Here is a 12,403-nt window from a genome sequence, read left to right as displayed (position 1 = left end):
TCTCTGTTGCCATCCCAGCAGAAATAACCTGAGAGCTCCCTGCTTGGATGGGGGATGTAGTATGGTGGGCATCAGAGAATCCAACCCTAGATCGCTCCAGGCTTGGACAATCCTGAGTGCTGGTGGCCATGGTCCTGGTGTAGACGTAGCAGAAAGCCCTGCAGAATCAAAACAGAGAGTGTTTTGGAGAGTGCTCGAGCCCCCCTCTGGTTTGCCCAGGAAGTCGTATGGCACCAACACCAGCCTCATGCATTTCCTCTTGCTAATTGACCTCACAAGTGACTAGTTGGGTCCTTGTACTCTGTGGCCTTTTTAGGCAGCGGGGCCTTCACTGAGGCAGCGGTGGTTGGGGCAGCTCTTGGATGAGCTTTTACCTCGTAGGACAAGCGGCCCAAGGTTCACCAGCCCCCCAAAACACCTTGTCCCGGGCTCCTTGGAGGAGTCCAGCTGCTGAAATGACCTGCCAGCCTGCCTGGGAAGTCCTGGCAAGGGGATGCTTGTCTTGGTGACTCTGCTGACTTGACTTCACACAGGTTTAATGCCTGGGCTGTTGTGTTTGTGATCACCCGACTCTTCACCCTCACCCTCTCGGTGCTGGTCATAGCCTTTGGGCTGGCGCGGGAGGACAACCAGACATTTGAGCCTGAGAAAGGAAACTTCAACACCCTGCTGCTCAGGTAGGTCTTTGCCAAGGGCTTTCTCCGTCGACTTTGTGGCCTGTAGCTTGGGAGATTCTTGGTGTTGCGGGCATACATTCATGTTGTTGGGAAGGGAAGGAAGCAGAAGAAAGCTGTAGTGACTGCCCTGTGTGGCTCCCAGGGCAAAGTTTTGTTTTTCCTCTACTGAGCTTCAGCTCCCTTGTGTAGGGATCTGAAACTCCAGATTTCTTCTGCTTGGGCTGCCCTTTGCAACAAGGACCCTGCTGACCGGGGATAGTCCTGAGTGCATGAGTGTGCTGAGTTTTAGGCTGTCGTGGGCCTCAGCTGAACAGTAGCGGGGGAAAACCTGTGAGCAAACACACCCTTCATTTGGCAAGTCAAATCGGCAGATATGAAGGGGCATGGCAAATCCCTCTTCTAGAGAGAGACCACTGGTGCATGGCCTCTTTTCTAGCCATCATTGCACTTGAAGGGATGCAGTCACTTTACTGCATTGAGCTTGTCTGGAAATGCCTCATTGCCTGTTGTCACAGATAGTGGGGGAGGAGGGACGATTCCTCAGTACAACCAGTGTGTAAATCAGGACCTTGTGAAAGGATGCACTGTCAGATGTTGTAGGCTTGATGAGGTTCTCTATCCTGTCTCTAACAGGAGGTTGCTATAGATTATCGTAAGAGTCCTGGTGGGCCATAAAATCTAGGACTGATTTACTCAAATGACTTATTGTAGACCAGAGAGAGAGGGCAGAGTATAAAAACCCTCCTTTTAGCTTTTTGGTGTTCGTTAGCACCCTGTTGTGTGGTTCCAGCAGTCGCTGTCTTCCCTGGTATCTGTGCAGGGGTCTTGGTGGGGAGGGACCAAGATGTTTGTGATAATTCGGGAGCCTGAGCTGCCAACGAGGCTCATGTTCATGCTGGTTGGTACCTGACTCTCCCTCTCCACAAAAAATTGGTTTGGGGAGTCCCACAAGCACTTGTTCCCAGTTCTCTGTGGCCTTTGGGGGCATAAAAGGCCACTTAATAGCTTGGGGACTGACTTGGTGAGGTTCAGGGTGACCATGGGGCCCTCCAGCTTTCCGGGGGCTCTGCTCGGGTGCTAGCCTCCCTGCTGCACTCTCAATCTGCATCTCCTCCGCACCCTTCAGGATGGGCGTGCTGCTCGTGGTCTGCCTCTTTCAGACCTGGATGATGTGGCGCTTCATCCACTTCCAGCTGCGGCGTTGGCGGGAGTACTGGAACGAGCAGAGCGCCAGGAAGCGGGCCGCAGCTTCTGCCACCATCACCAAACAGCAGTCCAAGCCCCTCAAGAGGGAGTCAGGTGAGCGCTTGGTCGGCGCTGCCAACAGCAGGGCAAGGGCGGTGGGATGGGGATGATCCAGCTGAAGTCAGGCCAGCTCCATGGGCTACGACCCAAGAGAAATCGGGTCTGCATTCCCTCGCAGCCCATGTGCTGCAGTGCTGGACCAAGGAGCTACCACCCTCATCCTGTTCAGTGTGCGAAGACCAGTGGAGGCATGGTGTGGGGCCAGCACAGAGAAAGCTGAAACAGTCCTGGGTATCTGCACCCCTCCCTGGGCTTGTCTCTCTAGGATGGATAGTCCCAGTCCCCTTCATGTTGAGTGACCAGCTGCACTCCCCTTCCCCTGCCCCCAGGTTATCATGAAAACGGTGTGGTGAAAGCCGAGAACGGGACTTCGCCGCGCACCAAGAAGCTCAAGTCTCCGTAGACCCAAAGGCCGGTCTGCAGGGCTGGAGGGTGAGAGATCAGGACTAAGCACCAGCCCTCTGCTCTCCAGCCCCAGGTGCCATCTTGGATGGCTTGAAAACACATTGTCTTCACAAGCTTACGCTCGCGCCTGCTCTCTATCTCTCTGTCTCTTCTCTTCCACGCTCTTTTTTCTCTTTCTCTTCTTCTCTCAGACCATTGCAATAAAACCAACCCCCCAACCAATCTCTCCTCCCTACATAGGAGCCCAACACAAAGCTCCAGCCTTCATCTTCCTCTCAATCCTATTATAAACCATCGTGCAATTCCCCCCATTCCCCCTCTTTCCATTCATTATTGGGGGGGGGGTGTTAAATGAATATGCACCACAAGGTAGCTCCAGATATGCGATCCCTTTTCCACAACAGGTTCCTCCCTGCTCCCTTCCCTCAACCAACTCTATTTTTCCCTGGATTCGTGGTTTGGAGGGATGGTAGCTGTGGCTCCAGGGGCTGACTTGCTGCAAACGTAGTCCAAGTGACTGCTACTGTTGGACATGGGGGGAGACTACAGCCAGATCTTGGGAGTTTGTGGCATCTTCTGGAGCTCTTGGTGAGCCTGTCCTGCCTCGAGCAGGCTTCACAGGATCCAGAAGGCACCCCATTTCTAGACTGAGCATCTCCCTAGAGGAGGCTGCAGTGTGCCCTTAGCTGTGTTTAGCAGCCCCTCCAGCCTTGGCTTGGGTCATGTCCTAGAGAGCTGGGCAGGTGACAGACTGGGGAACAGCTCCTGCTTGGTCTCCCCACCAAGGCACCTGCCCAGCATCTGCCCATCTCGCCCGCTTCTGCAGCTGGAAGGGAATCCCCACACCAGCCCCTCTGGACCTGCTGGTGCTACTGGCTGAGCCCAGTCCTGACTTGTCCTTCCCCCTCCTCAGTGGCACGGTGACCAGGCTTCGCCTCTGTCCCTTGACTGTCAGTGCTTTATGGCAGGGATGGCTGCACCCAGGGAAGTAGCTCAGGCCAAATTTGGGTTCAGGTGGCATCCGCCTGAGCCCCTCCGCTACCAGCAAGATAATCCCGTTTCTGCAGCCTTCGGGACGCGCCACGTGGCGTTGGGGCATCACGGTCCTAAGCTTTTGTGCAGCGTCCAGGAGAATGGCTGTCCGGGTAGGGTTAACGCAGCCGTACCCTTCCACCCTTGGGCATCCGAGTGCCTCTGCCATCCCAGCCTGGCCCTTCCCTTCTCTGCCCCCTTTCCTCTTCCAAGGATACCGGGCTTGTATCCACCAAGGTGCTATAACACAACCAGGTTTCCATCCCATTCCCGAAGCCCAGCCCCGTCGTTCCGTTTGAGCCATGAATGGGATGGGAATCGGCATAGACTTGCCCACGGGTGAGGGAGGGCTCCCACCTTACCCGCGCCATACGGCAGCCTTCTCGCCACCCCGGCAGGTTGGATGGAAATCTCCTCAAATCTACCTCAGAGGCCACGTTTCCGAAGACCACTTTTCCTCATCAGCCCCTCTTTGCACGTGGTGTTGGAAGGCGATGGCGGCAGGCAGGACCATTCTGACACCCAGGACTCCCCTCCGGCGCTACCCCCGGCTTCACCGCTGACCTCCTCTTGCCAGGCCCATCCCAACCCGCTAGGCAGCAGGTCTCTTCCCGTGCCATGTGTTGATCAAGACTTGGCCCGGTCGCTCTGCTGCGTCCTCCCTCTGCGGGAGTTCCCGGTCGCCGGGCTTTGCCCCTGTGTGCAGCAAAGCAATTGGGAGTTTCCATTCCCGTGGCGGGTGCTTCCTTTTTGGCAAAGCTGGTTCCACGTTGCGTGTTACTGCAACCTTGTTCGGTAGTATTTCCTCTTGGCCGAGTGTGGCGGGAGTGCTGCTGCTCCCGGAGCAGGAGGGGAGAGGCAGAGGGTGGGCTGGGGCACAGGTGCGGACTTGCTTCCCAAGCAATTCAGGTAGCAATCAGGGCTGACCCTTCCTTCCTAAGGGGCGAGCGACCTGGTGGGAATATATGACGCAAGATGCTCCTGGCTCATCCCTCTTTGCTCGTCTGTGCCAGTCTCCCTGCAGGGTGTGGCGCTTGCCCACGCTCTCCTCTGTGCTTTTTTCAGGAGCCGACTGCAGCTCTCACGGGTTTTTTTCAGGCCTTCTCAGCCATGCTTCTCCCTCCTGATGGCCACATCCAGGGCTGGGGAGAAAGGGTCTGGGCACCTGATGCAGCTGCTCGGGTTAAATCCCTTCCCCTTGCCTCCGGTAACCTTTGAGCTTCAAGTGAGCAATGCCACCTGCAGACTCCCAGAGGTCTCCCTCCTGGTCCTGCATCTTGTGACTGCCCTGAGCCCTTGCTGGGTGCATGGTGTGCTTCTTCCTAACAAATTCATCATCTGGGCGGAGGGGACTCTGGCAATTGGAGAGCAGCATTATGGGATACAAGGTGGATGCTAACACCAGCTAAGGGGGAGCTGAAAAATGCAAGTGCTGAGCACCTCGGCTTAGCGCAGCACTCCCTTCCACCCCTGCCCCCTTTCTCCAGCCACATGGCTACCACTGCTTGGCAGGACTTCTCCAAAGCATCGGCTGGTGTCACTTGGAGCCGGTGGCTTTGCACCTGCTGAGGGACCTGCTTCCCATGCTTGAAGGTGGCTTTTGTGCAGTGCAAGCCAGCCAGGCTGCTGAATAATTCCTTCTGCACCCCAGGCAGCTTTTCCTCTTGTAACACCCTGCATCTCCGCAAAGAAGCTCATTGTTCTCTGTAAACCAAGTGCCTTACATTGCCATATAGTCCTTTTGTACTCTTGCCCTTTGTACTGTATTGATCACTACACCCCTTCCTCCAGCTCTCCATGGGTATGTATGACGTTACTTACAGTGCGCATATGTTCAGAGCCACCAGTAAAAGGGACAGGTTGTGTTGGAAGAATCCCTTTGTTTTCTATGCCTTTTTTTACTTGTTGAACAGTGTCTTCCATAGAGGGGGATATCCCCACCCTTCCCTATTTCCTCTGGTCCTGCTAGAAAAGTTGATGTGCAATCCTAAGCTGGAGAGCTCCAGCAGCGATGCAGCCCTGGCTGTCTTACCGCTGGTATCGTATGGTTCAGGTGATGCAGAGGGCTCCCATCCAGATAACTCTCCCCCTTCCAGTCTTGCAGGAACTAGCTCTAAATTCCTTGCATTTTGTCCCAGAACAAGACTTTCTGTTCTGAAGAATCGTTTTTCTTCCAGGTTAGATTTTATACTCTTTTAAATTCTCTAGCATGGATCAATTCACCTGCAAAGGTGCCAGGGGAAAAAAAAAGGGGGGGGGGATAACCACCTTCTCAGATGGGTTTTCTTCTTGGGTTGCATCCTGCAACGTGGTGCACATCTGCAATAATCCAAGTGCCCTTCCTCCACCAACGTGGGGGATCCGTAATTCAGTGTTACAGCATCCCTCTCTGCCCTCCTGGGTTGTGCAATAACCTACTTGGATCATGGTTGGAGTACTTACGGCTATTTGCGAACACTTGGAGGAGCAGGTCTGAGACATGGTCAAGCTGCGCGAACACAGCGGGCCTCACCTGCCCCTTGGCCTGAGCCATGGAAAAAGCCTTTGAAGCACCCGCTCTCTCTTCCTCTGTCCCAGGTGTCTCACCAGCGTGATAGATGGGGCAGATAATAGCATTGTGCAGAGAGCGATTGTTTTAAGAGCTCATTGAATGAATCTTCCTTGCGCAATTGGGCATTAAAGTGAAGTCTGTTTGTTCTTCTAAAGTTGTCTTTGCCACACAAGTTCTCCCATTCCCCAATGTTGAGCAGACTTTCCAGCCTGGATGGCAGTGGGGGTGCCCAGGAGATTGGGCTTCGTCCCTGTAGGTTGGAGGTACAGCTGCATCTGACTTTTGTCTAACATACATGAAGCTCCTGGAGGTGGAGTCCCCAGTTTCGGCTGACTTCTTGCCCTGGAGTAGGGGTCTGCAATGGTCTGGCTCTGCCAGCTCCTTTGTCACCTTCAAGGTGGCATGCTCGGGTAGTCGGCTAGCGAAGCTATCACCTGTACCCCTCGGTCCCCTCTCCATGTGCATGCTCTTTGTCAGAGGCAGGGAAGAACTCAAGGCGGAAAGGCTAGATTGGGTATACGTACCTCTTTTTTCCATCCATTTAATTCCACGGACCAAACAATCAAACTCAAGGAAAACTCTGTTCTTCCATATTTATACTGTCGTGCAAATTTCTTTTCTATTTTGTTGTTTCGGATAATTGTTTCAGACTTTTTAAAAAATCCCATTTGTTTCATTCCCCCCCCCCCCACTCACTTAAGAAGACTTTTGTATGGATTTTTGTTTTTTTGTTAAGGAGTTTTTGTGACAAACTCTCAACAAAAGTATTTTCTGAAATAACTAAATAAAAGGCATAGAGTATCATCAATGTGCTCATAACCGCGTCTGCATTTTCTCTTCATTTTGCTAATGCTTTATCATCAGGGATTCTGTTTTTTTCTGATTTAAAGAAAAAAAAATCCCAAATTTTCTGATTTTCAAAAAGTAACCCCAAATCCACATTTTTTCTGTGATTGAAATTAAATGCCACTAATTATATATAGTAGTGGCATTTTATTGTAATCACAGAAAAATGGATTTGGGGTTACCTTTTAAAATCAGGTATCCAGGTTGTAGCTGTATTGGTCTAGAAGCAAAAGGAATTGGGGCTTGTGGTAGAAGCAATATGTTTTATTAGACCAACTAGATCTTTGCAAAAAAAAATTCTTTATATGGAAACATGACAACATCCTGTTTACCTCCAAACAACTTTGAGGTAAAGAGACCATTCCAGCTTTTCTCTGAGCCTAATCTGCATATAAAATGAACGGTTCCAAACCAGAAATTTTACCACCTTCAACTTTCTATGAATATGAACTTTTATTTCTACCCAGGATAAGTTTTACAATCTTTTCTCATATGCCTGGAGGAAGGTTGTTTGTGCACGAAAGCTTGCAATTAAAGATATTTTTTTTGCAAAAATCTGGTTGGTCTAAGAAAAGATATCTTCCCTACCACAACTCCCAATTCCGTTTTTAAATCAGAAAATTTGGGTTTGTTTGTTTTTATCAGAGAAAACCAGGATCCCTGTGTATTGCAAGCCAAGTGTGTGTTGCTGAAGTGTAACAGGTCAGCTGTCTTGAGTGTGTCAGAGGTAGGCACAGTCTGACCTGCTCGACATTTGGGCAAGTAGCAGCATATGCAGACCTTTGTGTGGGTAACACCTTCTGTAGCTGCCATGGGGACATGTCTTTTGAGCCCGTTGCATTTTCTTAGCAGAACTGTAGATACCATCTGGTCGTTCCCTGCCTCACTGCACCGTTGCCTTTGATGGAAGGGGGGGTTATGACGGGCTTTGGATCAAGCTTCTTCACCTTGCTGTCCTGACCACGTTCAAAGGAAGGTTGAGCAATGAATTTTTAAGATTTGAGAAGGGTCAGAGATGGTTTTGATTGAGTCCCTGCTGGATGAGGGAGCAGTGTACATGGCCCCAAAAGGCAAGAGCGCCCAGCTTGCGGAGATGATGCTGGGACCTGCCACGTGTTCGGCTGGGAATCCCAGGCATGCGTGAGGAAGCAGCAGCTGATGAAGTAAATGAGTTGTACATCCCGACCAGATGATATGATACCTGCATTCCCTGTGCCTGTGAAGCAGCTGCTCTTCATTTGTGCTTGGGATTTCCAATGGCAGCAATGATGGACTGCCATATAGTTCATGAATGATTCTGGGTCAGCTTCTGTCCAGCAGAGATGGGAACAGCGCCATAGGCTTCCCCCCCCTCATGGCTTTCTTGACGCTCAAGAGGGGACTAGAACAAAGCTCTCAAGTTTTTTCGAATGGGACCAAAGTTTCTGAGATGGCAGGTGAACAGGTGAAGCGTTGGAGGGGTGGGGGCAGCCTGCTTATCCCAAGTCCATTCTCCAGGAGCTTCAACCACCGCTGTATCTGCTGGGCAGCTCCTGGGCTGGTGGCAGGATGTCTGTTGCTTTCGGGACACATGAGAGCAAAGCACCAAGTTTCCTGTTAAGCAAACAGGGTTATCTTTGGTGGATGCTTCATTTCAGCGCTCAGCTATTTAAGGCGCTTGGGATGTGTTGGATTCAAGGGGGAAGGATGCACGTGCCCTTTCGCCGCATTCATGAGTGAGGGGCTGCTGGCACAAAGACTAGCGATGGACACAGCAAGGTCCCAGCCTCTGTCCAGGGAGGGCAACACCAGTAATACCTTAACAGGATAGTCAAAATCTCTGCTTCTCATAATATTAAGCCCTGCTAGCTACAGGGATGTCTGAGACCTAAAATTCTCAATCTATCCAGCTGCAACCTATCCCCCCCCCCCCCAAAAAAAAAAAAAGGTACTGGGTCCCAGTGCTCAAAAAAAAAAAAAATGGTCTGGGGGAGGCAGTAAGGAATGCTGCTTCATTTTATTTGAAGCTTTTCTTGTGAGATTGGTTTCAAGAAACAGCATCTATGATGGCAAGTGAAACAGAGAAGGCAAACTGGCTGAGACCAAGGGGACCCTGGTGGGGAAAAGGCTGAGCAGGTAAGAAGGAAGCAAAGCAGGAGTCGAGAGCAAGCGTTCAAGAGGTACAACGTTTTAATAAAGGTCAGTTTGACTGGGGACGTCCTGGCTGGCTGGCTGTGTTGCTGCTCCTGGTTGTCAAGAGAAAGCTCTGATGAAATCGTGGTAACTAATCTTGTCCTCCCCGTGCAAACAGAGGCTGATCAGCTAGGGAAGAAACAGCAGTACAAGGAGATGAGAGGTTGCAGGTATTAGCATTTTGTTTAAAGGGATATGCCCATGACCGGGTGCTGCTAGAGGAGAGGAAACCTCCACCAGTTACAGACCTCCCCCTGTGGTTCTCAGCCCCGTTAAGAAACTGGGTTTACTGGTCTGGGTGGGGAACTGTGCTAACACAGCCCCAGTTACAAAGAGCCGTGCTGTGGCTGCAAGGGACAGAAAGGGGGGTTTTGTTACAGCAAGCAACCATCATCTCTTCCCAATACCTTGGGGTCTCCTCTGGCCCCCTCAGTTCCCAGTACAGTGGGGCACCAATTGTGGATGGGAACTTTGCTGCAATGCAAATTAACAGCACAATTTAATAGTACCCCCTCCAAATTGGCTGGGGGCTTCAGGAAATGAGATGTTAGTAGTTTGCTAAGGCAACAAAAATTGAGGGGAATATCACCTTCTCTTGTTTCGTATCTCTTCCTCCCAAGTGGAGAGTGTTTCTGCACTGGCTCTGAAGCTAGCAGCACTTCTGCTGAGAAGCCCTTGCTCCAGGAATATCATATTTCTCTCCTCACGTGTGTGTGTCAGTCCTATTTCTTACGAGGCAGCCCACGACGTCCCACAAATCTCACCGAGGGCACCACAGCTCTGTCGCTGTTAACCAAGCGTGTGTGTGGTTTCCTAGCCCTCGAGACGGTCTGTGGTGGTGGCAGTGGTGAAGACTCAGCACACCTGCCCTCTCAGGCTTGGAGCACTTCTATGGCAAACCAGCTGGAGTGCTTCAAGTCCTAGTCACTGGTGCTGGCAGGCAGCTTATGACTGACACCTGTGCCTGAGCCTAAAATTGAGATTGGTAGAGCCCAGCCCCACCCTTTCTCCGTCAGCTGCTGCCCTATGATGGAGCAGCAGCATCCTTGCGCTGTCTGTCTCTCCGCATGCACAGACCTGTCTGAGCTGTTCACGGCCTAGCCCGTGCCCCAGCTCCATCAGGATGCACAAAGCAGGCATCCTTCTACCTGCCTCTCCTAGTGCCTAGTGGCAAGGGCACTCCTTTAGACGTAAGGAGACCCTGCTCCACTAAGGACACAATACAAAATACTACCATGCTTGCTGGAGCCCAATTCTTCCTACCCCAGCATGAATTTCCTCCCTAATAGGCTACAGTTTCCCTGGGAGGTGGAAGTAGCGGTGACAAATGACCTGACGTCAGGCAGGGGAAGGACCTGAACCCAGGTCTCCCCATCCCACTGCTGCTTCAGTCACTGGATCTGGTGTATTAGAAGCGGGTGGATGGCAGTGGATGCTCCTCTTGGGTTTTGTGATAAAGGGCTGGATTAGTCCAGGAGATGGGTTGTGGCAGCCACTCTGGAGTAGGGGAGGTCAGCTTCTGCAGTCCCAAGGTACACAAAGTGAAGGCAGCTCCACCCCTGGGTGCTGCCATGGAATAGCTCCCCTATGACCTGCCTTTCCCCTTTATCCCCCCTGTTCAGTGCTCCAGAAGGAGAGACACCCACCCCAACTCCATGGTGCCTGGATTGGGGAAGCTGATGGGGAAAGTCCTGCTAAGAAGGGACAGGCTTTGCCTCTTGAATGCCAAAGCAGGCCATGTCTTCTGACCTTATTCACCAGGGCATCGCTGATCGGCAGGTTAAAACGAGTGCAGAGGGCAAGGAACTCTGCTTTGTCCAGGAACCCGGAGCCATCCTTGTCCTGGTGAAGGAAGGCCTCCCTCAGGCTGCCATTGCTCAGGTAGTTATGGTGCCTCATCTGATCCTGAACCTGCATAACTAACTCCTCCAGCTCCTGCCTGTTTCTTCCAGTTTCAGACAACTCTCTGGAGAGGAAGGAGAGGGAAAATGACAGGATGTGGGAGTTCCTCGTGGCAGACTTGATCTAAGTCTTGGTCTTACGGGCTCCAACACTCAAATGTCTGGTGGCCACTTGCATTCCTGGTCCGGCTGGACAGTATACCCAGATGTACGGCAGGGTGCCAAAGGGCCTGTTCCAGATGACAGGCTCCTCCGACTGCCGGTCAGGACGTTGAGCTGGGATTTGAAGGTGAATTATAGGCCTAATGCTTGACACAACTTTGCTGGGAGACCCTGGGCAGATAGTTCCTGCCTCTGTTTCCCTTCCCACTACCCCTAATCTGTTTAGATGGTAAGATCTTTGTGGCGGGCGCTGTCTCCTTCCATGAAGTCGTATAGTGCCAAGCGCAATGTGGCTGGAGCTACTCTGTGCTACTGTAATGCGCTGGGGCTGGGACGCACCAAGCTCAGCTCCGTGACGTGGCTTCCCCGGGGCTGTGGGAGAAACCTGAACTCTGGAGGGGTAGGCAAGAGTTCGCTAAAAATGAGTGTGAACATGGTATGGAATAGACTGCCGCCAGAGCCGGTTCAAGCACCCACTTTGAACGCCTTCAAGACACTTTTGTATGTTTATCTTGCTGGGATCCTATGATCCCTGCTGGCTTCCTACCTCTGGGCCTGGGGCTGGACTTGATGATCCTCCAGGGTCCCTTCCAGCCCGAATGTCTATGAAACAGGGGGCTGGCAGGAAGCACCTGGGCCCGAGAGTCAACAAGCTGCGTAATAGATGTTTAGTCCAAAGGGGTCCACAAAAGCATCCATTTCACCCTCCCCCCTCACAGCATGGCCACCCTAACTCCCAAAAATAGACCCAGGACTGTTGAAACAAAAGATCAGAGCTTCAAAAACGATAGGTGCCAGAGGCAGAGAACGGGAGCCACAAAGGTAGGGCCAATATGTAGGCTCCTGCTCAGGAGAGATCCTCTGCCTGGACAGCAAACAAAAGGACATGGGAGCTCTTGGAAACAATTCACTCCTCTCCCTCTAACCAGCTTGCAAGCAAATGATGTGCCATAAGGCCCTGTTCTCACCAGCTTCCACCCACTGCCCATCCATGCCTACCTCTCAGTGGCCTGCTTTGCTGCTCGGCGAGGGGCAAAGTGATCCTGCAGAGACTGCAGTGCTGCCGCGGGGAAAATGTCGGGGTTGCTTTCTGCGTAATTCAGGACATACTCATCAGCATCAGTGATGACGAACCTGTGGCCAAACACTGGGCAAAGGAGAACACAGCAGTTTGCACACCTCCGTGCCTGGGGAAGGCACTTTATCCCTGTGGGATAAAGCGAGCTCCCTGCTCTGGGGGCTCAGAGTGAAAAGACTCCTTCTGAACTCACTCTGTGAGTCAAGCTACTGAGTGAAGGCTTCAGACTTGACCCTAGGATAAATTTCTGTTGAGCACTGGAGAGTTAACACAT

At 52.0% G+C, this 12,403-nt stretch overlaps 2 protein-coding genes across 4 annotated transcripts in view; one reads left to right on the top strand and one right to left on the bottom strand.

Moving 5' to 3' along the window:
• Positions 1-6,789, top strand: part of TRAM2 (translocation associated membrane protein 2) — a 45,007-nt gene extending 38,218 nt beyond the window's left edge. For all 3 annotated transcript variants that reach the window (XM_019537179.1, XM_019537178.1, XM_019537181.1), the window contains 3 exons: positions 534-677; positions 1,804-1,976; positions 2,312-6,789. In XM_019537179.1, coding sequence (XP_019392724.1) covers positions 534-677; positions 1,804-1,976; positions 2,312-2,385 — 391 coding nt within the window. In that variant the 3' untranslated portion in view covers positions 2,386-6,789. The remainder of the gene's footprint in view (positions 1-533; positions 678-1,803; positions 1,977-2,311) is intronic.
• A 2,173-nt stretch (positions 6,790-8,962) lies between these two features.
• EFHC1 (EF-hand domain containing 1) overlaps positions 8,963-12,403 on the bottom strand; it is a gene marked incomplete at its 5' end in the record, with an annotated part of 16,117 nt that continues 12,676 nt past the window's right edge. Inside the window, 3 exons of the mRNA XM_019538104.1 lie at positions 8,963-9,117; positions 10,738-10,954; positions 12,051-12,198. Of these exons, the coding sequence (XP_019393649.1) occupies positions 9,049-9,117; positions 10,738-10,954; positions 12,051-12,198 (434 nt within the window). The remainder of the gene's footprint in view (positions 9,118-10,737; positions 10,955-12,050; positions 12,199-12,403) is intronic.

The sequence above is a fragment of the Crocodylus porosus genome, unplaced genomic scaffold (genome assembly GCF_001723895.1).
Source record: "Crocodylus porosus isolate Cpor-Errol unplaced genomic scaffold, CroPor_comp1, whole genome shotgun sequence".
Classification (NCBI taxonomy): Eukaryota; Metazoa; Chordata; order Crocodylia; family Crocodylidae; genus Crocodylus; species Crocodylus porosus.
The sequence above is the reverse complement of the archived record's forward strand: the minus strand, read 5'-3'. Positions and strand labels throughout refer to the sequence as shown.